At 42.2% G+C, this 26,410-nt stretch overlaps 1 protein-coding gene across 1 annotated transcript in view; it reads left to right on the top strand.

Annotated features, from left to right (window-relative positions):
• Positions 1–2,036: 2,036 nt before the first annotated feature.
• Positions 2,037–26,410, top strand: part of myo15ab (myosin XVAb) — a 31,661-nt gene continuing 7,287 nt past the window's right edge. The window contains exons 1-52 of the mRNA XM_029505814.1: positions 2,037–2,225; positions 2,679–2,761; positions 3,205–3,268; positions 3,388–3,497; positions 4,028–4,102; positions 4,241–4,331; positions 4,438–4,443; positions 4,561–4,664; positions 5,350–5,413; positions 5,724–5,837; positions 7,614–7,775; positions 7,886–7,999; positions 8,106–8,164; positions 8,460–8,583; positions 8,693–8,788; positions 9,499–9,630; positions 10,224–10,349; positions 10,756–10,833; positions 11,051–11,202; positions 11,889–11,934; positions 12,048–12,172; positions 12,697–12,814; positions 13,155–13,330; positions 14,133–14,217; positions 14,331–14,363; positions 14,471–14,552; positions 14,711–14,841; positions 14,967–15,062; positions 15,321–15,449; positions 15,589–15,695; positions 15,853–16,031; positions 16,709–16,781; positions 16,893–17,084; positions 18,450–18,544; positions 18,595–18,674; positions 19,885–19,993; positions 20,194–20,217; positions 20,338–20,402; positions 20,489–20,890; positions 21,529–21,610; positions 21,706–21,801; positions 21,920–21,980; positions 22,265–22,358; positions 22,490–22,607; positions 23,189–23,304; positions 23,404–23,463; positions 23,668–23,743; positions 23,855–23,970; positions 24,061–24,179; positions 25,064–25,205; positions 25,679–25,790; positions 25,968–26,042. Of these exons, the coding sequence (XP_029361674.1) occupies positions 2,037–2,225; positions 2,679–2,761; positions 3,205–3,268; positions 3,388–3,497; positions 4,028–4,102; positions 4,241–4,331; positions 4,438–4,443; positions 4,561–4,664; positions 5,350–5,413; positions 5,724–5,837; positions 7,614–7,775; positions 7,886–7,999; positions 8,106–8,164; positions 8,460–8,583; positions 8,693–8,788; positions 9,499–9,630; positions 10,224–10,349; positions 10,756–10,833; positions 11,051–11,202; positions 11,889–11,934; positions 12,048–12,172; positions 12,697–12,814; positions 13,155–13,330; positions 14,133–14,217; positions 14,331–14,363; positions 14,471–14,552; positions 14,711–14,841; positions 14,967–15,062; positions 15,321–15,449; positions 15,589–15,695; positions 15,853–16,031; positions 16,709–16,781; positions 16,893–17,084; positions 18,450–18,544; positions 18,595–18,674; positions 19,885–19,993; positions 20,194–20,217; positions 20,338–20,402; positions 20,489–20,890; positions 21,529–21,610; positions 21,706–21,801; positions 21,920–21,980; positions 22,265–22,358; positions 22,490–22,607; positions 23,189–23,304; positions 23,404–23,463; positions 23,668–23,743; positions 23,855–23,970; positions 24,061–24,179; positions 25,064–25,205; positions 25,679–25,790; positions 25,968–26,042 (5,557 nt within the window). The remainder of the gene's footprint in view (positions 2,226–2,678; positions 2,762–3,204; positions 3,269–3,387; positions 3,498–4,027; positions 4,103–4,240; positions 4,332–4,437; positions 4,444–4,560; positions 4,665–5,349; positions 5,414–5,723; positions 5,838–7,613; positions 7,776–7,885; positions 8,000–8,105; positions 8,165–8,459; positions 8,584–8,692; positions 8,789–9,498; positions 9,631–10,223; positions 10,350–10,755; positions 10,834–11,050; positions 11,203–11,888; positions 11,935–12,047; positions 12,173–12,696; positions 12,815–13,154; positions 13,331–14,132; positions 14,218–14,330; positions 14,364–14,470; positions 14,553–14,710; positions 14,842–14,966; positions 15,063–15,320; positions 15,450–15,588; positions 15,696–15,852; positions 16,032–16,708; positions 16,782–16,892; positions 17,085–18,449; positions 18,545–18,594; positions 18,675–19,884; positions 19,994–20,193; positions 20,218–20,337; positions 20,403–20,488; positions 20,891–21,528; positions 21,611–21,705; positions 21,802–21,919; positions 21,981–22,264; positions 22,359–22,489; positions 22,608–23,188; positions 23,305–23,403; positions 23,464–23,667; positions 23,744–23,854; positions 23,971–24,060; positions 24,180–25,063; positions 25,206–25,678; positions 25,791–25,967; positions 26,043–26,410) is intronic.

Here is a 26,410-nt window from a genome sequence, read left to right as displayed (position 1 = left end):
CCATTGTAGACCCTAGACAGCAAGTAACCCATGACTCTCGATCCAAAACTCGAACTGAATTTGCCTTTTACTGCCTGTCAAATTGTATTAATTAAAGTCATAGTAAAAGCTGCTAATTGATTTTGTATCTGTTTTGTCTGCTTATACAGCAACCCATTTCCCCAAGCCTGGCTAAGGCCCTGAACAACCCAGCTCTGCGCGAAGCCTCCTATTCTCTCCCTGATGGTACAATTGTGATTGACTCAAAGCAACAAAAGTCCCCAAACCTGTCTGCAGCACTTCAGAACCCTTACCTGAAAAGTGCTTCGTACACCCTGCCAGATGGCACAATCATCATTGATCCACGAAAACCTGTATCTCCAAGCCTACACAGTGCCCTTCAAAAATCCTCCCTGCTCAACACCTCCTTCTCATTACCAGAAGGGTTTCAAGATCCCAATACGCCCATATCACCAGACCTGGCTAAGGTTGGCTAAGTTTTTACTTGATGTGTGTTGCTCTTTTACTATTGTCTTCCTCCTGATTTATACTTTAATGCTTGTAAAAGGTCACAATTAAATTGACCTTAAATAGTTTTCACAAACAGATATAGATTTTTGTATATTGCAAATAATGATACCAACAACGATGCAGGTTGAATCCAAATTGTGCTCCTTCTGCTATATTTAGGCTCTCAGCAACCCTGCCTTGAGGGGTGCTTCTTACACACTCCCAGATGGATCTATTATTGTAGACCCAAGGAAACCAAAGAGCCCTACCCTGATGGCCGCCCTGCAGAACCCCCATCTAAAGGATGTGTCATACACCCTGCCCGATGGAACCGTCATCATTGACCCCCGGAAACCCGTTCCCCCTGATGTGTCAAAAGTGTGTGCCTGTTAAATTATTTGTACACAGATACAAAACACTAATTTGTCCATTTAAGTGAATTGTGACCATGACCTTGAATGACCTGCAGGCTCTTTTGAATGAGAATCTTCGTAACGCAGCATACCGGCTCCCAGACGGCTCTCTGGTTGTTCCCGGCCAGAAACCCTCCAGTCCGAACCTCACAGCTGCTCTGAGGCAAAACCAGGCGCTTCGTTCTGCAGGTCGCTTTCAACTGTCAGAAAACTCAGTGCTGTCGGGCATACCCAAACCGACCCCTCCCAACCTCACATCTGCTCTGCAGAATGAGGAAATCCGTGGTGTCAGTTACAGGTAGGGAACTACACTATTAATGGAAACTAGGACAGAGAATGACTTCATAGGGTTGTTGAATTATCCAAAAAGACTCCAAGCTGGAACAATGATGTTTACTTTTTACCAATTCAAAATAAAAAACTAAACTAAACTAAATAAGTTGGAATTAAAAGTTTCCCTTTCCATTTCCACCATAGGCATATATAAACAACATTAGCACAACATTATCACTTACAAGAGGCATTAACACAAAAGAGTCCAATTGTTATTTAATGTTTCATGACTCTGAAGCATGAATTGGATGTAATGAATGAAAAAAGAGACACAAGGAGGAGAAAATGTAGATGGAAAACTCCCATTGAATTTCCATTAACCTGCAAAGAGATTCTTGTTCACTCATCTGTTCTCTCATTCACTCTCTATCTGGCTAATTAGCCTGGGAGGTAACAATGAAAGCTGACTTTGTTTTTGATGTTAATTGAAAGTGGTATCCAAGTATGTCTTTCACTATTCAGCAGCAATCAGCCTTGAAAACCCTTGTTCGTGCTCCTGAACCATCATTTTGTATTTAGCCTGAGGCAGGTCATTCTTTTATCTTGAAGTATCCAACAGGCTCTACGTTTGATCCCTGATCTCCTTGGGTGAAACAAAGCTTTAGTTGCTGACTTCTTCAAAAGATTCTTGGTCCCTGGCCAGCTTCCCATGGTGGAAAAAACCTAATTTGTCGAAAAGCTACATGAATTGCCATAAATATCAAATTTACACAAAAACTTTATCAGTTTCATATTTTTGTCAGTATTGCTTAATCCTATTTTTTACTGACAAGAATCATTGCTTGTCCCACAGACTGCCAGATGGCTCTCTTCTCGCACGTCGGTTCCACAACCCCAGTCTATCAGATGCCATCCAAAACCAGCAGCTTCGCTATGCCTCATATAGGGTGCCAACGGGCCTACAGGGTGAAGATAATCGCTATGCTGTGGTCCCTCCCTACGGGCCACGTTCAGGCCACTGGGCCAGAAATGCCCAAGGAGGAGGGGAGGGTGGGGAGGATGTTTGGGCAGCTGAGAGGGTTTTACCACATGGAACTATCCAGAATCTGTCAAAGTGGTCCATGTACAGAGAAGATGGGGTGTTGGAAGGATATTCACCCTTACCTCAATTTGTGGATGGGCAGCATCAGGATCCAGATTGGACTCCCGACAGGGAGAGAGCTCCTGGTCAAAGCTGGTATGACAAGGTAATGAAATTCATGAAATAATGAGAGTTTGGCTGAGAAAAAATGTGATGCAGACATTGTCCAAGCAATAACAAGCAATCCACAGAGACTGGATGGGCCTGAAAAAAAATCTGCATAGTTCACAAACAAGAATATTCAAATGTCTGACTATTTCACATTAGCTTTGAATCAAGTGATGGCAGTCTCCCTCAAGCGTTAACAATGTTGCATGAGATTGTTGGACTAATTACATGCCATTATGTGTCTGCGTGTCCAGATCTTTTCTATCCTAAGCATGCCCACAGCAGGCCACAGGGTGAAGCGCTGGGCGGAGGGAATGGAGGACATGACACAACTGCCGTAAGCACCATCCAGTATTAACAAACAGCCTCCCGGCCCTTCCACTTATGTCAGTCTCACAGAGCATTTTGTTGAGCAGGTCATTTCAGTGCAGATCCATTCAGTTTTTGAAAACAAACTTTACACTATGTGTGTGTATGTGTGTGTGTGTATCCCAGTGTGCCTCCGGGCTTTGAAAAACCTTGAATGATCATCACTTCACATCCAGAGTGTTGTATCACTTCAACAACAGTTTGAAAGAATTGTTCCATAAAACATTTTTTGACACGCTCCCAAGGAAAAACTTTCTCTGATGTTTGCATTTTGACATCATCATCAACATTACTTTACCAGTGTTCGCAGAGAAAGATCCTGAAAGTCACTGAAGGGTAATTAATTTTGAATGTCCTTTTCCAGTCTGACACTATGTGCTGTGAGTGTTTAATTTCCCTGTGTGATTTCAGTGAGCTGAATGAGACCACGGTTCTGATGAACCTGAAAAAGCGTTACGACCAGGAACTTGTCTATGTGTGTATCATATATAATATGCAAATTAAATAGCTAATATCATCAAATGTCATGGATCTTGTCAGCTGCATACGTTCATCAACTCTCCCTTCCTTGTTTCTATTTTTTCTGCCACACAGACCTACATAGGCAGCATCCTCGTGTCCGTGAATCCCTATAAGTTGCTCAACATTTATGGCACAGACATGGTTCTTCAGTATGAAGGCCACGGCCTGAGTGACAACCCTCCGTAAGCCCAAGGAGCTTGTTTGTGTGTGATTGTATGTGTTAGACCTGTCAGCCGCTGAACGTTACCTCCACACAGGACGTAATGTTTTCAGTTTGTCGTGTTCCTCTTTCATGTCATTGGTAAGCAGGAATCTAAATATCTTGATTTAAATTACACAAAATTATTTCTCTGATTTAAAGAAAGAAGGACTGTATAGCCCTGGTTGAATTATGAGCTCTCTGGGGGGCCTTTAAGTTCTGAAGTGAGAAGATTAAACTCCGCTCTAACCTTTAACTTTAAATGTTTCTACATGCTATAATACTGTTGTACTACATCAGTGTATATGTGATGTAAGCTGTGCTCTGAGATGTAGTATGGTGATAAATGGAGGTGTAAATGCCAGCACTCTCAGGTGTTAGTAAGAGGCTCCTGTTACACTGTTGTTGGTTGGTTGCCAGGGGAGAGTTTGGTTATGGATTTCACTGCCACTCCACATCTACACTCACACCTACGCCTTTATTTATACTTTTTTCCCTCTCTCTCTGTTCCAGTCATCTCTTTGCCATTGCTAATCTCTCATATACCACCATGATGGATGCCAAAAAGGACCAGTGCATTGTGATCAGGTATAAATTATTATTTTTACTTTTTTAATCCTTCACTGGCTAAGGAATGAGCCATCAATGAAAAATTAAATGCTGTTTGTTCAGACCAACACACAATGTTGGACCTCTATGTAACTTTAATGAATCTTGTTGCTATAGCGGAGAAAGTGGATCAGGAAAGACTGAGGCCACTAAATTGATATTACGTTACCTGACAGCCATACATCATAAACGCAATGTCACACAACAGGTAGAGACCCATTTTTTTGGAGGTACATCAAAATGAATAAACTCCATATTGTTGTCATTTCAACTAACTTCCTCCTCATCTCTTCCTCCTTACTGTCTACCATCAGATAGAGGTAAAGTGTCCCCGCTCTTTTTTCGTTCTTGTGACGAGCAGTATTGCTATTTGAGGTAACCATGGTAAGGTGTTTTTTTTTTTTTGTTTGTTTTTTTTTTGTATGGTGATTGGTCAGATCCTGGAGGCCACGCCCCTGCTGGAGTCTTTTGGGAATGCCAAAACAGTGCGAAATGACAACTCCTCACGTTTTGGCAAATACACGCAGATCTTCATGGAGGAGTAAGTAACTACAACTTAACAAATGCTCAGCAAACAAGTGTCCACAAACTGTTGTCAAGCTGTTGTCAAGGGCTCCAACCACCAGAATCTGATCACAAAGTTATATCACTGAACAGCATGCCCATCTAAGATTATTAAAACCAAAAATGCCTCTTGTTTAATATATTGTACTCTTCCTTAAGAAGTGTATTTCATGTGATGCACCAGTGCATGACCAATTTCCTCTTGTGGGCAGCAATTAAAACTTTTTCCAAAGTCATTACATCTGTGAAGTCAAGAATTCAAAAAACAATGTTTTTTTAGTCCAGAGGATATGCATTGGAATTGATTTTTTTCGGGGATACGACACAACAAACTATGAAATTGAGTTGATTTTAGTGTGTGCCATGGCTTACGAATTAAAGAATCATTGGCTTTGAAATCTTATCAGGGTGAGTGCAGATTTTCTTTATCTCTGAATTGAAGACAAGCATTCATCAGGCTGACAGCCACTCTGTACGTGAGATTAGAGGCACACACGTATAACATGCAAACATCTTCCAGTAACACATCTGACTACCTGTTCAAACAATGAGAAGATCCAAGCACATTATACATGAATGAGCTGTTACATAACTCACACTTACTGCGTGTCTCTGCAAGGATGTCTGAATGTGTGCGTGTGTACCTGCCTGTCATCTATCAGGGGTGTAATCAGCGGTGCCATAACGTCTCAGTACCTGTTGGAGAAGTCCCGCATTGTCTTTCAGGTGAAAAACACCAGAACACACACACACACACACAGCAGATGAGGTGGAGTCCTCTTACACTTGAGTCAGAATGAGAGAGGAGATTGTAAGAGCAGACGACATGAGAGGAGTGATGTTACTCTTTGGTAGGAGGCAGGAGGATCGCCGTCTTTTCATCAGTCATTATTCTTCATTTATTCACTACTCTGTCGTTCTACAGTTCTTTTTCTATTTCAGTGAATATGCCATCACACATGAAATCATCTTCTAAATGTGCATGTGAATCTATGTGGAGATGTTTGCTGATGTGTGTGTGTCTGTTCATCCGCAGGCCAAATCAGAGAGAAACTATCACATCTTCTATGAGATGCTGGCTGGTCTTGCTCCTCATGAGAAGCATTCGCTGTATCTGCAGGAGGCTGAGACTTACTATTATTTGAATCAGGTGCTCACACAAAAAGGAATTATGATGTATAATACACTCAGACAGAGGACTGATAAGGAGTGGTCGCTGTAATCTATTTCAGCCACATTAACAAATGAGATGTCATTTCTTTGAAAATTAGTTCTCCAGAGCGATTATTGGAAAAAACATACAACTCATTGCTGAACCTAATCCAGTGTGCTGAACCACTGCAGCCAAGGTTATAGTTGTATTATACTGTGTGTATCATCAGTATGTATGTAGCAAGGATTTTTTGTGTTGTTCTTCAGCTGCGCTGTCAATTATTTTATCTTATGGGTGCCTCACCAAACCGTTTCATGTGCACAACTTTGGAGACCCAAGAGCTAAAGCATAAAAAAATCAAAGAGGAGGGGAACAAGCAGAAATATTGTTGTCTGTCAGTCAGACTCTCGTGATCCAGATTTCTGATTTCAACTAGTGGATGCATTACCATGAAATGTTTGTACAGATATTCATGATCCCCAGAGGATGCATCTTACGAATGTGCTGATTCTCTAACTTCTCCTTTGCCTCAATGAATTAAACATTTTTGGTTTTTACTGGAATTTCTCTGCAGCTGCTGGTTGGGTTGCCATGACAGTTACTAATAATACACTTTGACGTGTTTTGATGAGAATGAGGACACTTTGATCCAGAAGTTCATGTTGATGAATTGTAATAACTTTGGTAATTTTGGGAGTCTTAATAAATTTCAGCATACATTCACAGCTGCCTGTTCAGTGCTGGTTAGCAAATGTAAACAAGCAAGCAAGGAACATTATTACAGGTAGCATGGCTGTGAGTTCTCGGGCTTCTTTATTCACAGATCTCCCAACAGATCCGATCCGTATGTTAATTTGTATTGATTGATTTGTATCTTTAATCAACCCAAGAAAGTTTATTTTATTTAATACCTGATTATGAATGTTCAGAGATTTGGCAGTGGATGGGTCAGTGTGGGAATGAATTGAGGAGGTAGGAGAGAAACGAGGCTGATGATTTGGGACTGAGTCCAGTTGGGACTGAGCAGGAGAGTGAGCTGATGGGATGGTGGAGACTGGCAAGGTGGACCTGGCTAGTTTGGAGCATAGCATAGAGCAGTCAGCCTGGACACAAGGGAGCAATTGTTAGCACGGGGAGTGTATTCCAAGCAGAATGAGTGTGGGCAACATGACTGATTGAAACGGTCATCTGGTGAGCAGTGGATGAAGGGTATTTATAATTCTAAATGAGAGGGAGAGAGGGAGGGAGATACATGGGGGAGGACTGAAAACACAGGGCAGGGAAAATCACCACCAGGAGAAAAACACTGAAGTCACAGCCCAAACAGCTACAGAGATTATTTCCTATGTGGTGACGAGCTCGTGAATGTTTAACCAATGTTCAGGTCTTTGTTTTCTAACTCTATTAGTTTCTTTAACTGTTGTCCTTTCTTAGTGTTGTCAGGTTGTGGTGAAGAATAGTTTGGACAAACAGCAGGATGTAAAAGTAATGTATCGCTGCCCTGTCTGCTTGAACGCGCGGTCAGAAGTGTGCAACATTTATGCACACAGCCAAGCCATGTTATGATGGTTACTATCAGGGTGCACTGACACGCCCTAAAGTACAGGTCTCTATCTCTGCAGCTGGAGGGAAAAGAGAAGTGATGCAGCATGGTCAAACTTTAAACCCTCGAATCTTGGCAAAAATAAGACTTTCAACTGTGTGTGTGTGTGTGTGTGTGTGTGTGTGTGTGTGTGTGTGTGTGTGTGTCCGTGCGCCTGTGCCTGTGTCCAGGGTGGGGACTGCACCATAGAGGGGAAGGATGATGGGGAGGACTTCAGGCGTCTGCTGAGTGCCATGGATATCCTGTGTTTCACCCCAGAGGAGCTGAATGGCGTCTACAGATTGTTGTCCTCTGTCCTTCATCTGGGAAACGTCTACTTTCAGCCACACCAGGTCTCACACACATACACGCTGCGACATAAATCCATTTTGTTTCACGGCTGAATGATAATGATAATGATGTTGATCGATGATGGTAATAATGAACCTCTCTGTCCCCGCAGTCTGAAGGTCAGGAGGTCATGTCAGTGGTCAGCGCTCAGGAGATCAGAGTGGTCGCAGAGCTGCTGCAGGTCTCACCCGACAGCCTGCAGAAATCTGTCACCTTCAAACTGACAGTGAGAAAAAGCACACATCCACATAAAAACGCACACACTTTCAAGACCTGAGGAATTAGGCAGCAATTAGGGATGCTGTTTGATCACAGCTGTGTTTGACCCCCAGGACACGGTGCGGGAGAAGATCTACACCCCACTCACAGTGGAAAGTGCTGTGGATGCCAGGTGAGTGTAGTATCTGTTAAATAGTGTTTCACCCACCCACGCTAAGATTGATTTGAAATTGAACCCCACATCAGTGTCTTCTTTGAGGCTTTTCAGTGTCTTCACAATTTTTACTCCCGAGGACAGACAGTGAAGAGTCTCTGATATCATCTTCCAATCTTTGGATCTTTGGTAGGAGGCATGTGAGGACATAGGACGTCAGGGCTGGGGGAAAAAAGATTTGTCAGATGTCCTCTGTTTCCATAGGAACCAGGATTTCTGTTTCCATAGAAACCTTATTGTGTGTTCTTCACAGAGATGCTGTTGCCAAGATCCTGTACTCGCTGCTGTTTAGCTGGCTGACAGAACGCATCAATGGACGGGTCTACCCTCGCAACGAAGCCCTCTCCATCTCCATATTGGACATATATGGATTTGAGGTTACACTGAAGCACAACCTCCATCAATCGTGTTGCAAGTGTGGATGAGTTGACCTAACCTGCACAACTGCTTTCCCCTCTCCCAATATCTTTTCTCTTTACCTTCCAGGAGCTACAGGTGAACAGTTTTGAGCAGCTGTGCATCAACTACGCCAATGAGACTTTGCAGTTCTACTTTAACAGGGTCGTCTTCCAGGAGGAGCAGGTCAGGGAACCACAAATTCATATTCTCATACACTTATTTATGTTTTCACAGTAAGGCCTTATTTGGTCTTTTGTGAGTTACAACATCTCTAATGAATTTGATTGAAAAAGTATAGTGGAGAAATATTTCATGTGTAAATCTCTGCATGTAAATGTGCAGTCTGACTTGTTGGCAAGTCTGGTGTCTCTGAATAACATGGAACAACAGCTCAACAAGCTTTAAAAATATTTTTCAACCCAATTTCATCAAATTGTCTTGACCTGAAGAACTACAAGTCAGTGCTGACTGGGTGAGTTCCCTTTTAGAAGCCTTAGAGCAGCGTTCCACAAACACCACTAAACTGACACAGACCCCATTTCATACATGGGAGAAGATGTTTTATAACAGACAGTTGAGCTGGGAGCATTTCTGTGTTTCTGGAGTTAGCATTTTCCCCTGTGCCTGTGTGAGTTCCTTTTAGGTACTCCATCTTCCTCCCACGGTCCAGACACAATGGGTTAATCGATGACTTGTGGGTGTGAGTGTGAATAGTTGTCACTATATGTCAGCTGCATGATAGATTGCTGACCTGTCTATGTATCCAGTATGGATAAGCTGTTAGTTGGTCGAATAGATTAAATAAATAAGTACACCCCCCCACACACATTTTAAAGCCACTTCTATAGAGGGGTCTGACCCCATTGTAGTGATAGTGTTCCGTTTTTGTATAGGAGGAGTACATGCGGGAACAGATCGAGTGGCGGCAGCAGTCTTTTATCCACAATCAGGCCTGTCTGGACCTCATCGCTGCAAAGCCTCACGGGATACTGCGCATACTGGACGACCAGTGCAGTTTCCCCCAGGTATATCCACCCCTGCTGAACTGAGCTTATCCTTTCCACAGCTACTGACACAGACTATTTCTCAGTTGAAGCAAAAGACATAAATTATTCCACCCAAAAAATGACCCAATCAGCTGAGACAGGCAGGATAGATTGGAATGCAAAGAGACTATTAAGATCTCTCATTATTTATTATGAAAAAAGCAATAACCATCACTAATTTCTGATGCAAGTAATTCAGATCTCAGTCCTAAAAAGAAATTGTCTTGGGCAAAAGAAAAACATAACACATATTGAATTTCTCATAAACTAGGAGACTGAGGCAATTTAAAGCCTGCACCAATCAATACACAACTATCCCACATGTTCACTTAATTGCCTACCTGCTGCTTCCATTATCCCTGCAGCTCGTAATATAAGAAACTGGCTGGGCTCATATTGGGATAAATGCATTATGGAGCGCCTGCGATGCTCAAAGTGAAATATGAACATAGTGTTACACAACAAACTGACTTAGGCAACCTGCTGAACGCACACGAACAACATGCTTTTGAGCTGTCGAGGGTATAGTTTCTGCAACTCACCAGCCATTAACTGCCTCCAATCATCGCCAGGCAACAGACCACACCTTCCTTCAGAAGTGCCACTATCACCATGGAAACAACCCGCTGTATGCCAGGCCAAAGATGCCGCTGCCAGAGTTCACCCTCAAACACTATGCTGGGAAGGTCAATTATCAGGTACATTGCTTTCTTTCTTTCTCTTAACCTTTCAGTAGCTTTTCTTATGTCAAACACTCAATGATGTTCTGTTTCTACATTTCTTTTCCTTTTTCTTTGCTCCTTTCCTTTCTTTTTTCCTTCTTTTCATAAAATATCTCACCCAACCTTCACCCTACCATACCTACCTAGCTCATGTGCGCACATTATAATAAAAAAGAAAGGCAAAACTCAACCAGCGAATGGAATCCAGGTCCTGAAAACTAAACCTCTGATGTCTCTACATTTACTTCAGATTGATTTCCGTTGGTCCAATCACATTTTATATCTGTCTTTGTTTTTCATTAAAACTCACTGCCCTGTCAATATCACTGGTATCTGGTTTCATTTATGTTCTGACACTTTTTTGATTACACTTGTGATGCAGGTGAACAAATTCTTGGACAAGAACTTTGATATGGTCCGTCAGGATGTCTTAGACCTCTTCATCCAGAGCAAGAACAGAGTGAGACCAGCAAACAGACATTTTTTTTACTCTTTCCTGTTGTATTAAGATTCCCCAGTCTTAATATTCTCAGTACATCATTTTCTTATTGTTACTCATCACCTGTCCTATCTGTGCTACACCCGCTCCACGTGTGTGTTGACTTGTGGTCTTTTTCTGCCGCTAAGTGTACAGGAACATTACAGGTTTGAGTTAGCTGAATACTTTATGTGTGCAGATGGTATCCAGTCTCTTCATGAAGCACTCAGAGTCTGTGTCTCAGCAACGCTCTAACATTCGCCACAGCAGCACAGTACGTCGCTATCAGGCCAACACAGTCAGCGCGAAGTTTCAGAGCAGCCTGCAGGAGCTGCTGGAGAAGATGGAAAGGTTTGCATAAAATATCATTCACGTCATCCTTAGGACGGCTTCTCTGACGCACAGCTCTAACATCAGTAGAGCAGTAAAGCTGTGTTTGAAGGAACTCCCTGCTCTGCATATAGGAGTATTTAAATCACCTCTCTCCAACTCATTTCAGCCAAATCTAAAGAATAACACAATGTAACTTTGGGCTTGGAAATCATATTTACTGTGAGAAGCTGCAGTGTGTCTGTGTGTAAAGATGATAATCACCAATTAATAACTGACAGATTTCTTTCACAGGCCTAATCAGTGATATTTAACATATTATAGGCTTGTTTCTCAAACAGACAATAAAATTGGGTCAATTTGTTTTGCCTTGGTATTCCATTAGATTGAAGTGATTAGGGATCATCTTAGACAACATCATGAGCCTCCTGTGGCACTGTCTGCAGGAGCCATTTGTCTTGGGTGATGTATTTCCCTTGCTAATTTTGAGCTGAATCACATAAGAATCTCGACATCTTTTGGTCTCCAACAGTTTATGTGTATTTTAAATTTTAAAACCACGGCATGTGTTCCTGATATCGACTCACAAAAGTAGTTTTACTCTGTCTGAAAGCTAACGCTGTTGCACAGCACAAATATACTCAGCTTTGATCAAACAGTCCTTTTATTCATTTATACATGCGTTCGCTCTCATCTATCTGTGACAGGTGTAACCCTTACTTTGTGCGATGCATCAAGCCAAACCATCATAAGGTACATTTGCACATCAGATGGTGTGGTTTGCTGTGGCGATTTGCATATTGATATACAGGAAACATTCACCTCATGGGAATTATCTGTGTGCATGTGTTTTTGTGTGTGCGTAGGAGCCGGGAGTGTTTGACAACGAGCTAGTCAGCACTCAACTGCATTACTCTGGTATCATGGAGACCATCCATATCAGGAGGGAAGGTTATCCAATCAGATTGCCGTTTCACAGCTTCCTATCACGGTTGGTAGATTTAATAATGTACATATTAAGTATAATGGAAGAGAAATCTGAACACCAATCAAAATGTGTAAGATTAAACGTCCATTATCTTGACCCATTTGGCCTTCTTTCCCCATTACCACTTACTGCACTCCGCTTGGCCAAGTGGCTTGAATTATTGGCTTTTTCTCTGGCCAGAGAACAGTTGACACGCTGAAGTCGCCATCTGGCCCTTGCTATCTCCTGCGGCTGAAGAGAACAGCTGAAACTGTTGAACAATTGATCTCACTGTACCTCTGACCACTGGCTGTCAAAGTTGTCTGACTTATGACAGCAATTAATAACAGAGTCTGAAAATCACACTCCATTACATTCTTGGTGAGAAAACTAAACACAAGCAGCAAACTACCAAATACCAGAACACCATGGGTCTCAATTAACCTTACACCACATGAAACCTTTGATTTCATCGGTCTTTGGTCTGATTTACATAATAATTCAAACTGAGTCAATGTGTGTGTGTGTGTGTGTTATTGTTTGTGTAGGTATAAATCGCTGCTCTGCCTGAAGAATACTCCGCCTGCAGATGGGGAGAACTGTGTCGTCATGCTCCACAAACTGGGCCCAGTAAAGACTGGCTCATATCAGCTGGGAGTCAGTAAGGTGAGAGCCCTCAGTTTACAGATTCACACACACACGGTCATTAATGTGTGCAAAACACATGCACAAAATGCTAGAGGTGAAATTAAATTATTTATTAGAAATAAATGGTACTGAGTAGAGATTAATGTGTGTGGGGGTTTTGTTTTATGATATTCCTTGGGTGGGAAATTGGCAGTACACTATGCTTGTGGGGTCTGTTTAGTTTCATGAGAGCTAAACCACTAGACCCCACAAGTTTAAATGACTGTTTGAGGGTTAAGTTTTGATTTAAGGGCTATGGAATGCGTTCTGGCAGTGATTGGTCCCATAAAAGATAAATGTATGTGTGTGTGTGTGTTAGATTTTCCTGAAGGAGGAGTTATATCAGCTGTTGGAGGGGAAGCGTGACCGCGTGCTGCACATCGCTGCCATGACACTGCAGAGATATACTCGCATGTTCTTTGTCCGAAAGAACTTTGTGAAGTTCAGGCGTCGCGTGATCCTGTTTGAAGCTCGCTGCAAAGGCTTCGTGGCCAGGTAACGTTCACCCGAGAGGGTTGAATGCCAGTATACATTTATGGCTTGCAACTTCTGTGAGTAAAAGCCAACATAAAAGGTTTTATTTGATCATATAGCAATACACCCAGCTGATAGAGCCAGTCTTTAATGTGGATGCAAGAAAAAATTTAAATATAAAAACAGAGATGTGTTTTCTTGCTTTTTTTTTTTTTTTGCCTCCAGGTAAAGCACAATAAATTGTCCTGCTCAAGGTTTCAGTTCGTAGTTGTTATGCTTTTAATGTTTTAATGTTTGGTTTCACTGACTGAAATGGGTCAAATCTTTGCCCAGGCAGCCTAATAATGTTTGTCCTTGAGGTCATGCTCACGCATCATAAGTGACGGATTTTCCTTTCGGTGCCAGAATCAGATTTGCATTTTATTAAGATCTATAAAAAAAATCACTTACTGATTTAATGAGGGCAGTATAATGGCTCTAAAATGACGGTTAAGCATTTTGCATTTTGATGATATTTAATAGATCACTACTCACAGTTTGAAGATTCTGGGAAAGGACATGTCATCAAAAATATATGCTGAAAGTGTAACTCGCTATGATGGTCATTATCACAAATCGTGCTGCAACTCTTCTGCCGTCCAATTGAATGACAGTGATTGACACTCTTTCACTGACAATAAGTGACTTTCATGGAGGATAGTTATAAGGTTTTAGCAATGTGCCCCTCACACTTGTTTCCAGTTTGTTCTCCTACTATTTGCCTTCCAGCCGTCTGATCTGTATGAATAATGCATCTTGCATTGTTAACATCTTTCCTGAACAGGAAAAAGTTTGCTCTGAGGAGGAAGTATCTCATCAGGTTCCGCTCTGTTGTGCTGCTCATCCTCAACCGCCAACGCTACATGAGGGTATGTACTGAGTGCTGGTGTCTGTGACATGTTTCCACGATTTGTCCTGGGGAAAAAAAGGATATTTAAAATGAACAAATGAGTGAAGTGTAATACTGTTGTTTTTCTGTCAGACAGTGGTGGAGCCTGCAAGGAGGGCAGAGGAGGTGAGTAAGGGAAGAAATGAAAGAACCCGAAAGAGCCTGAAAGGCCGAAGTGACACATTCTGACAAATGATGGAGATGTGTTTGTGTGTGTGTGTGTGTGTGTGTAGGATCGCATCAATAGAGAAGTGGTAAATGTGACAACACTGCCTATCCCTGCTGAGCTGGCAGCCCTGCTGCAGGCAGCTGCAGGTACACAGACACACACACACCCACAGTCAGCACTATAAATAAACTTCAATCAACAGATGTGTTCCACCTTGTTTGTAGGCAGGTTACAGTATTTACTGTCGTATTACTGTGATGACACATTTCCTGCTCTGCATGTGTTTTTGTATGTGTGACTACAGGAGGCGAAGAGCTCCACTCTGACTGCTTGGCTGTGGTTCAGGCCCCAAAGGTTCAGGTTGACCCTCAGCTGACCCTGCCCCTAGATATCAACAACTACCTCATGACGCACTACATCCGGGCCATATTTCGGGTAAACACAGACGCACACAAAGGAAGTGCAGTATCTACCTGTAAAAACACACCAACGCCTGATTTAAATATAATATTTTATAATGATTGTCTGTGTGGATGTGTGTGTGTGTGTGTGTGTTGTAGGAGCCATTGTTCGGGATGCTGACAGCCCCACTGGAGAGTTCTCTAATCAGACTGGACCATGAGCTGAAACAAGGAGCCCTGAATGTTTTCACTCTGGTACACGTTATATTCATATTGTATGTGTGTATTAAAAGTCCATTTTGTGGAGTTGATAGGCCCTCGTATGAAATATTCAAACAGAAGCTTCTCTTGATATCAAAGGTGTTAAAGTGCACGGTGTTTATGTTCAAACATCACATCTTTCTCAGAGTGACATAGATCACTGTATTGTTCAGACCTTTTATCTCAGACTAAAGAGCCTGTGGGAGAGCTGTCGGACTTCAGTATGTGTTGTAAACCAGGTCATTTTGACAGATACTCAGGTTCATGGGTGATCCGAACCTGAATGGGGCTCAGGAGAATCTCTTTGGAAACTACATCATCCAAAGAGGACTGTCCAACCCCAGCCTCCGAGATGAGATCCTGGCACAGGTAGCCAATCAGGTGAGACTCTTTTTCTGTCCCTTCAACCAGTGGAATCCAAGACAATTTATTTCCCTAAACTTAATCACAAGTTTGTTTGTTTTTTAGTTTAGTTTTTTTTTTTTTTTTTCATTCACCTTCATCCTCTCTTCTGTATCAGGTGTGGAGGAATCCTAACATACTGAATTCAGAACGGGGTTGGCTCCTCCTCTCCTCCTGTCTCTCTGCCTTCTTGCCATCTCAAAGACTAGCCAAGTATCTGCTGAAGTAAGAAATGAAACTAATCAAGAAGTGAATATAGAATGCTAATATAAAATGCCGGACCTCTTCTGCTGAATGACCTGTGTCCATTTACGTATGTCTCCAGTAGCTACTGTACAAACAGTCGTGTGTGTACCACTGTTGGCTGTTGTTTTTGTTGCAGGTTTGTTTCTGACTACGGGCCAGACAGCTACGACTGTGTGTGTCAGCACCGTCTGCTTCAGGCTCTGCAGAGGCTGAATGTTGGACCAGAGCACGTCCGGACGTATCCACCCTGTCTGCTGGAGTGGACCGCCAATCGAAAGAGAGCTCACACTGTCCTGCACATACACTGTTTCGATGGTAAGACGTCACAGCCTGTCATAATGAAAGCTTTCGCTGATTTAAACCCCTCGGCCGCCTCTCTTTTGAACATTTTCTGCTACTGTAAGAGAATTTAAGAGATTTTGTGGTTAAATAAAAAAGGTATAAATTCACAGAGGAATAACCCCAAAATACTTGTGTGTAACTCTTCCTGCACTTGAGAGTAAACTTCATTTATTTTGCACGAGTCTTTCTGCTGAATTTATCTCAGTGCGATGACCGTTGTGACCCTAACCCTAACCCAAATCACAGCCCTGCCCACCAGGACTGACTAATTCGGAGATTTGAGCCCCATTAATATTGATCCTTCTTGTGGACACAGCTTCACCTCTTTAGCTCCGTCAGCAGAGTTTCTGCCTCTCTCTTATTTCTTGCTTACGTGCAGCTAATCTGTCTTCTGCGTCCAAAGAGGATTAGGCAACATCTGATACTTGCTCTGGTTGAAGAGCTGTGTCTGTGTGTTGGTGTTGCTGTCTATGACAATCCTCATAAATGGGGAAAGGTGCTGCCACTTTCGTTTTAGAGATATAGTTAAATCTGAATGTATTCGCTCAGGATGCTTTTCAATGTGAGAAATCACATTAATAAGGGTTAAAAGGGGAGTTTTGTAGTTGCTGTTTGTCAGTAGGTGTTTTGATGTGTTATCTCTCTTTCAGGTGTGTCCCTCCTGTGTCCTATACACTCCTGGACAACAGGAGAAGAGATGGCCAAAGATATCTTACAACACAGGTATAGTCCTAATGCTAAAACAAGAAGATACATGGATGACGTGAAACCCCTTGTCGGTGGGTGTGGACATTTGTCTGCACCAATTTATGCCGTATATGTGTGTATTTTTAGGGGTGTGGTAGAGAGCCGTCAAGGTTGGTCGGTGCTGCTGAAGGAGCCGGCTCAGTGGGTGGAGCTGGAGGGCTCAGACTATGTTTTGGACTTGATGTCGGACCTGGAGCTTCCTGCCGACTTCCCCAAACACAGCAGCTACTTCATCATCTCTGCACAGGAACCAACTAGAGTGCGCCCTAATGCCAGCATGTGAGACACACACACAAACACACAAATGTCTTTCAGAGGTGGATCATTTCACTGTATTTTTCTTTTAAAATCTGAACATTGTGCTTTGACAGATACTATGAAAATAACCGTGCACCGTTAAACAGGTTTAACACCATCTTGTGCGTTACTCCATTAACACTGCTCACCTCAAACGTGCTCAGTTCATGAGATGTTTTCTATCATGAGTCCTTAAGACAGAACTGATATTTCTTGAATATTGGAGTCTTAAGTTGCTGAAGCTTGAAATGTATTAATCCTAACAAGTGACCAGTGGCCTCAAAGCTTTTGTTTTCTCCTCCAACATTCATTCATTAAACCTTCCACGGCTTATCCGTTTCCGGGTCATGGGGGATGCTGGAGCCAATACCAGCTCACAGGGGTGGGGTCACCCTGGACAGGCCGCCAGTCCATCACAGAGCCAACACACAGAGACCAACAACCACTCACACTCACACTCGGACCTACAGACAGTTTAGAGTCACCAGTTAACCCATAACATGATGTCTTTGGATGGTACCTGGAAGAAAGATCCCAGGAGTGGGAACTAAACTCGTAACCTTCTTATTGTGTGGCTACAGCGCTAACCACTATGCCGCCGTGCTGCCCTCTCCTCCAACGCTTTACCAAAAATAACACTCACCGGGAACAATTCAGCTTAATAAATGATCATATCTTAACTGCTGCAGGTCATATCCCACACCTGTTCATAACAGATGAGTGTACACTGTAGTCCTAGGGGTTGATCATAAATAAATATTGTGTTTCCGCTGCCCTCCAGTGGCCAAAATGTCTGTCATTATATTTTTTCCCCAATTGCTAAAACACATTTCTTGAAATCTCCACTCATTTTCTCAAAACTCTTAAACACAAATCCAAAACCCCAAACTCACTTCAAAACCATTTATCCTGTGTTGAGCTCACACACACAGCAAGTAAAAATTTATTCACCACAGAGCATCTGTTCAACACTCCATAAAATAATTTAGGACACATTAGTTGACATGTAGTTAACAGAAAATATTTATTGGAAATGCATTCAGCAAAAAGTTGTCGTAGTCAAAGTGATATGTACATTCTGCACTTTCATAAAAATAAATAAATGAAGTCACTGAGGTTAATTCCAGAGGACTTCTTTCACGTCACACAACAGGGGGAAAAACTCTCTGGTTTGCCAAACTAAGCCTTGACATGACTAAGATTTGGAGTGTTTGATTAAAAAAATTAATGAGAGTTTGGTTCAGAGAATGGGGTTTACTGTTTTAGCAATTGTGAAAAGCTGTAAAAATATTTCTTCTCCCAACTGCTTAGTTTACTGGTTTCTTTTTTTGTCTTATTGTTTTACAGCAGCCTGTTGGGTGGTGGGTTTAATATAAATGATGATGTGATGTCTTCAGCCAGAACTGATTCAGATGGACAAGGTACTCAAAGCAAACGCGAATCTTAATGTGTTATTGTTGGTCACTGCAGATCATGAAGTTCTCTCCTCTCCTCTCAGATTTGGAGCCTCACAGAGGGATGGATCGTTATCTCGACAGCCTGTTTGACCCTGTACTGTCTGACGGAGCTGCAGTGAGTTACATAACACGCTGACACTGACACAGTCAACCATAGGAGAGGGAAAGAACTACCAGATACGGTAGATTCTGCAGATCCAGGTCAGTTTTCCAGACTCCTTCAGCCTGGAAATCAGTATATGAGGAGTCATAAGGATTTGTCCTTCAGAGCCGAAGCAAAACTCTGCAACAACTACATCAGCCCATGTTAGGACACATTACTGCCACCTTAAGCACAACGCCTCCCTGTTGTAAAAAGTGCAATTGTGGTGGCAGTAGCTGATTCTTGGTGGAGTTGGATACTCGCTGTGAACGTTGGCCACGTTGGCACTATCATTCCTCAACTGAGACAGCGATGTGGTGAATGTTAGCCGTGCTATCGGATGTGGCTGACAGGAATTAGCATGTATCAGGTGTGTTCTACAGACCTCTGCCACCCAGCAACCTATTACGTTACCCAGCTACTGTAACTGTCACAGCGACGAGATCGCCACGGTGATTTCCCATCCAGGCAACGCAAGGATCTGCTTACCAAGAACTGACACTCTGGCAAATGAAGGGCTTACTATTTAATGAGACATGGCCTACAAACACACACTCCAGAGGATTTATAGGTCAGTGGTTGATTTCTGATGGAGAAGCTGCAGGCTCCAGACCTGACAGTTAAAACTCCTAATTACACAATTATTATTAAAATTTTTTATCTCTGTCCAACAAACCGTGAAGCACAAATGCTGTCAATTAATAAATAATGCACCTAAAATCCTTTTAGTATCAAACATGTAAAAAAAAAAAAAAAAAGCTATCTTCAAACGCCCAGAGACACTTCTCAAACCACTGCTGCAGCATAATCCTCTTCTGTGCCAATGATCTGCATGTTCATTATGCTCAAAACATTGCTGCAGTAAAGTTGCAGCAGAAATTTAAAAGTAAAGAGCAAATTGATAGATGATGCTGCAGAAGGGATTTGGGCATTTCAAAACAGGCCTTTGGGTTTCATTATTGTCCACTGAAACTGGTAAATCCAAGCTTAATGAATAAAATTAATACATACAAACAAATGTGAACGGTTGCATAATGGTTCTGTACTCATCGTACCCTGGGCTCACATTCCATCCCCCTGGTCCACCAGGGTGAAGATTTCTGGTTAATTCCTTTAGCTGCCTTCTTCTTTGAATATGCATTCATCAGCTTTTCAGCATGAAGAATTCTATCTTTCCTCACAGGAAGTAGAATTGGCTGCAGGACTTTCAGGAAGGATGAAGGGAGCTGGGGGTGTTGGAGGAGGGTGGCAGCAGCAAGGGCAGTCCACTGGCCCCCCACCTCCACCTGGAGGTCAGTCACGACACTTTGTAGTTTCCAGTGTAGTGAGACATTATTTATCCCTGGATGTTGTGCATGTCATAGTCAATACATAGTCACTTTTGATAGAAGCAGAGACACGGACTCGGGAGCTGTAAGAAATGAACAGCAACTGCAGTAACACAAAAACACTTCTACTAATCTACTTATGTTTGTGTACTTTTTGTCTGCAGCTGTTAGAGTCCTACCTGTGGGAGGTGTGATGTCGCCTCCTGTTGCTGCAGTTGCACCTGTAACACCTGGTTCGTATTAAGTGTGAAACCTCATCAAACATCATTCCCGGTCCTTGTGTTTTATTAACAGTTTTTCTCCTCCAGATGCTCAGCAGGCTGTTTTGGCCGAGCAGCAGCAGGCGATCGTGAACCAGCAGGCCATTATCATGGTAAACCTTTCTGTGTCAACCTGCTTCTTTTTATCTGCTCCACTGCTCTTGTTTTGGATTTAAAAAGTAATTTTCTTGTCTCTCAGGCTCAGCAGATGACCATGCAGGCCATGGCCATGGTTAGCAGCCCAGTGTCAAGCCCGCCCACTTCCCCGATCACAAGCCCTCCCATGAGTCCTCTTCCCCACCACCCTCCCAGCCCTTATGCCCCGGCCAGCCCCTATGCAGTCATACCTCTAAGTCCTTATGCTAACATACCACCCAGTCCCTACGCCAACTTCACTCCCACTCCCTTTGTGACAGCAGACGTCCCACCAAGCCCTTATCCCCGCACCACTCAACTGGAACAAACTCCATCACAGCCACAGACTCAGCCTAAAGCGCAGCCTCAGCCTCAGGGCACCGACACCAACCCCGGACCTCAGCCAAGCTCGGACAGAACTAGCAAAACTAAACCAGTCCAGCCAACAGCTAGCCCTGCTGCACAGGTCAGTAACTCTGAGACATGTGAGTTAGCAGCTCAAACTGACATGGTGAATCATTATTCAGCCCTGCTGAGTTCATAAAAAAATTATGGTTGTTGTTGTAAACTTCAGGCTCTGCCTACCAAGAATAAAAGGTTTTTTGGAAACACAAATAACAACTGTATGATTAAGATAAGCAGGAGCTGGTGGAACAAAAAGAAAATTCTACATGAAATGCATCAACATAAAATATGAAATACACTCATTTCTCTGCCAAAAGCAGATGTACTTGAAAGTAATTCAATCAAACGGATGTTTGACTGAGGACATTCCAGCTGGTACATAATGTGGTCAACCTTCTCGTCCATAATTCATTGTTTAAAATGTTTATTTTATAACACATTATGATGTTTTCAATATGTGCATTTTGTTCCAAATGTTTTAGTTGAGCCATTTTAACTAACATTAAAAGCCGACAGCATCAAAATTGTGCTGAACTGCACATTATCACTTCCACACATTTCCTTTCCATATTTCAACTTTTTACAAAATGTGCTGAGTGTTCTCACCTTCTCCTTGCTCTAATGTTAACCTTGCCCAAAGAGACACAATTTAATATCTGAAAAACCTTGAGTACAAATACTCTCCTACTACTTTTTCAGATTCAGTCACGTAAGGACAGCGTCCCTCAGAGGAAGGCTCCAGGCGTCCCTGTCAACAAGGACAAACCAGCCAAGAAGTTTGGTAAAAGAGAGAGAAAAAAAAGAAAGTCTCCTATCTCCTGAGAAATCCTGACACATGAAAGCACAGCATCTTACAGTCTGTCTTTTGTGTTCAAGCCCCAGTGGTGACATCTCCTCCACCTCCTGCTGGAGAGGTGGTGAAGTACTCTGCTCGGACTTCAGATCACATCACGCCCAGCCAAGACATCCAAGGTAAGTGCATCTAAAAGCCCCACACAACGTGACCAAACAATGGTTGCGGCTGATCATTTATTTTGAAAGGAAATTAAAGAAAAGATGGTGCTCATGTAGTAAACGTTTCATTTCAAAGAAATCATCAAGAGGTACAATTCACCACCTCCACCACCAGAGCCCCTGCCACCTGGCAAGAGGTGAGATCCGACACACACAAACACAGATGAGTGGTTGTCACTGTGGATCTTAGCTTGTAAATACAGCACAGCAGTTGATGCTATCTTCAGTCCCAGATTTAACTTTCCACACAATGATATCAAACCACCTTCAGATACTGACTGTGTATTGCTCACAGTGAGCACACAGCACCAGAATGGCTGTATTTACACGCAAACAACACAAGCGCACAGGTTCTACATTTGTAGTTGGAAAATCCTGCAAACTGTCCTGTGCACTGTTGATACTGACTGCATGTGTTTAGGAGACCAGAGGGGAAATTTAAGAAGAAGCAAACTCCTCGTGATGAAGCTTTGCAGATCCTCAAGCCCCAGATGGACAACCCTCCTGCCCCACAGGTAACACACCCATATGAATATACTAAAACACATAGTCAAAGTCTGAATGAATGTCAGTAGCAGTATGGACGCATGCAAGTTCTGAATGTGGTATTAGTCACAGTTGAGCAACAACTGATGTGTCTGTCCAGCCCAAACGGCCTGTTGCCCCCCCGCCTTCTGCATCTGCAGTGAGAGAGGTGGGAATCAAATCCACCAAGAGTCCAAAGACAAAAATGCAAGATCGTCCTCTCCCCATACCTCCTCCAGGTACTCACACACACCCTAACTAAGCTGACTCATCCACATCCACTTAAAGTGGAGTAGGGCTGGGCACAATGTTCGTGCAGTGGTTGGCACTGCTGCCACACAGAGAGAAAGCTCAGTGTGGAGTCTGCATGTTCTTCCTGTGCCTGTGTGGGTTCCCCCTGGGCACCACAGCTTCTTCCCACAGTAAAGTTTATAGTGCCAAATTAATCTAAATTCATCTCAAGGGTAAGGTCAAGATCTTTAACAGGAAGAAACAGAACCAGAATCCATCTGCCTCAAAAGGTTGTGAGAAAAGGGGGATTGGGGTGAAGTTAGAAAAAAATTAAAGCAACCATAAATAATAATGAGGCATGCGTGACAGCTGCTGCTCCTGATGACACTCATCATGTTCCCAAACTACTAAAACTAGCTTCCCATTTTTTCTGAGAACATCTGTACCTATTGTAGCTCCTCTTCAACCACCTCTCCTCAGAGGGATGCAGCGGTGGAGAAAAGCAGTGAAACATGCTCTGTCAATAGAGTTTTTTGTTTTTTTTTATGAGCTTTTTGGGTAGAGTAACATTGAAACGACATTGATGCAGTTTCTCGAGAGCTCCCAGTGGAAACGGAGACCATCCAGACGCAGCTTCATCAGAGCACCAATGAAGAGCACTACACCTACACCAACGTCTGCTGGAGACTGTACCTCAGGAAGGAGGTGTGTACACAAAGCAACACACATCGTCCAAAAACACAACCATCTGCTTAGATAGTTTTCTATTACAGGTGTCGCCCCCTCCCCCCTTTTTTTTTTCAGGTTTTCTATCCCAAAGACAGCTTCAATAATCCTGTGGTGCTGGACCTCATTTTCAAACAGGTAACTTCAAAGATAGTCCAACTACTGGATGTATAGATGGATATATACAGCCTTAAAAAATAAATATATTTGTTTTAGTATTCATGCTTATTCAAAGATTTTTTTTATGCAAGACTATATTTTGTGACAACAAAATAAATCATGGAAAGATCAAATAAAGATCTTTCTAACGTTACCTCTGCTCCTCCCGTTTCTTTCTTACAGATCGTGAATGACACTCTGTCAGAGTCGTGTGTTCGAATCACCCGTGATGAAAGGCAGAAAATGAAAGCTCTTTTCGGTAGTCTGTCTGTTCTTCCATGAGACACCTTTCTTTTCTCTTCTATTCCACTGCAATACAAACACAGTCTTTGATATTGATGAACTTGCGTGTCTGTTTTGTGAATGACAGATAAACATGGGGTTGAACAGAATGTGGATCCAGTGGAGGAGCATGTGAAGAAAACCGTTGTGACCGCCGCCAGGGAAACCTGGGAAATCTACTTCTCCCGGCTCTTCCCTGCCTCGGTGAGGGAGAGAAGCCTTTAGAGAGAAGTAATTATTAAATGTGTTACATTTATTTCCAGTCTAGGTTTACCTGTGTGTGTGTGTGTGCAGGGCAGCGTAGGAACAGGTGTGCAGGTGCTCTCCGTGTCACACAGTGGGATTAAGCTGTTGAAGACGGTGAAAAGCAGCGCTGCAGCTCCAGACTACTTCAGAGTCCTTCGCCCGTACACGTATGTGCTGCTTTGTTCTGCCTTTGTCTGCAAGTGTGTATTTACATTTCTTTTATATTGTTTGGATTATCATATGTAGAGTGTATTTCATTGGTTTGTGACAAATCAATGACAGGAAGTTTCATTTCATTTCATTTCATTTAAATGGATTGATGACTTAATTAATCCCGGACGGTGATTAAAGCAGATGAGTTAGAAAAGAAAACAAACTAGTATGAAATCGGGCAGGGATGATTTTCACTGATTTGTGTGTACATTTATACATTACTTAGATAGATAAATATCAAATTCCAAAACCTGGCAACACATAGGAAAGTACCAAAAGTCTCATATGGCTGTCCAAGGATGGAATGACATTTTTTAAATGGCGAATTAGTCATAAAAACATATATAAGCTTATATCTTATTCGTACTGTTTTAATGGCCACACGTTAACATTTATCATTTAAATTTGTGGGGCTGCATCTCTCTTGATTGAGGGACACTTATCTCACAAGTTACAGCTCTCACCATCATTCTTACACACATTAACACAGTTTTCAAACTCCTCATTAGGAAACTGTGTAATTCAAATGAAATAAATTTAACAGGTGGCGAGCATCATACCATGCAATAATGATGAGCAGTAATTAGCTGTTAAATTAAAAAATGATTCATTCTCCCTTCAGTTTAACTATAATTTCTTTTTACATGTCAGACACACTTAGAAATTTATACGTATTTTTATAGTGGCTTGTTGTAAATTTTTAACAGCCATTCTGATTGTTATAAATGACTTTGGTATTACCTAAACTAACCTTCTGAGACGAGCATCTGTGTAACATATGTTTATGTTTGTGTGGTGGCGTATGTGTTTGTGTGTCCCTCACACTGTGCTTTTTCAGCTATGCCGACATCTTGTTTGTCACCATCCCATCTGAGAACATGCTGGAGTTCAACCTGACCAATGAGAAGCTGATCCTTTTCTCAGCCAAGGCACAACAAGTCAAACACCTCGTGGATACCTTCATCAGTGAGATCAAACAGGTGCAGCACAAGCAAATGCTTTAATGATGAAATCAAATGGGCTACAATATTAAAGCTAACATCAAAATCCATATTAAAGCTAATATCAAAATGTTGACCAAGAAATATTGTTTGTTTTTTCTTTTCTTTTTTTTCATGATGTAAAATATAAAAGTTTGCTTTACTTCTAGCCTTTTATCTGTTAGTGTGTTTTGTTTAAAAGTGGAATCTTATTGTAAAGGAAATACAAATCCATTTGGTTGACAGCAGTAAAGTGGTCTGTCGCTGCACACATCACTTTCTGTCTAATTTGAGGAAAACCAGCTGAAACCTCTGTCATTCTTTTTCTAGAGCATGTCAGAGAGTATTTTTATGATAATGCAGGAGATCAGCAGGCTTTGGAGACAAGGGGAACATGCAGAACACTGCAGATAAAACCTCAGGGAACTGTGACACTATTCATGGGCATTTTTCTGCTTCTTTCCTCCTCATAGGACTCAGACTACGTGATTGCTGAGCGTAACTTTGTGACGGACAACCGATCAATGCTCAATTTCCATAAAGGTGACATCATTAGGCTGCAGGTTATGGACGGGCTGGAGAAAGGTGAGACACTAAACAGTACAGGCCAAAAGTTTGGACACGCTTTCCAATTCATTTGAATGAGAAGGTGTGTCCAAACTTTTGGCCTGTACTGTGTATTTAGTATTAGAAATCTTATGAGTGAATCTTCAATCTAAGTTTGTGTGTCTGTGTATATTTTGTACTTTGTCTCCTGTCCAGGTTACAGCTACGGTTGTGTGGTCAGGAAAAAGGTGGTATTTTTGGAGGAGTTGAAGAGAGAAACTCAAGACTTTGGTGAGTGTTCACAACGTTCATTTATTTTTAGCTGATTTAAAATCAGTGCAGTCGTCATCATGCTTTTTTAGATGCGGTAAGCAGATGTTCATTATCACAGCAAACACAATAAAATAAACAAGATGACAGAGATTTACTAACCAGGACTGTGTCTGTATAGCCTGGAGATATGACAGTATTTTTCGTCAAGGACAAATAGGTGCAGTGATGATGACATTGCCTGCAGCAGTCTTTAAATACAGTGTTGTATCAGAATATTATTTTCCAGATGGAAGATGGCAATGCATTTGGAAAATATTGATTCATGTTGCTTCTTCAGGACATAAAAGGTGAAAAAGTATAAGGAGAATTCACATCGCACAGCTCTA

Source organism: Echeneis naucrates, chromosome 1, assembly GCF_900963305.1.
Source record: "Echeneis naucrates chromosome 1, fEcheNa1.1, whole genome shotgun sequence".
Lineage (NCBI taxonomy): Eukaryota > Metazoa > Chordata > Actinopteri > Carangiformes > Echeneidae > Echeneis > Echeneis naucrates.
This window is presented reverse-complemented; position numbering and strand designations above follow the sequence as displayed.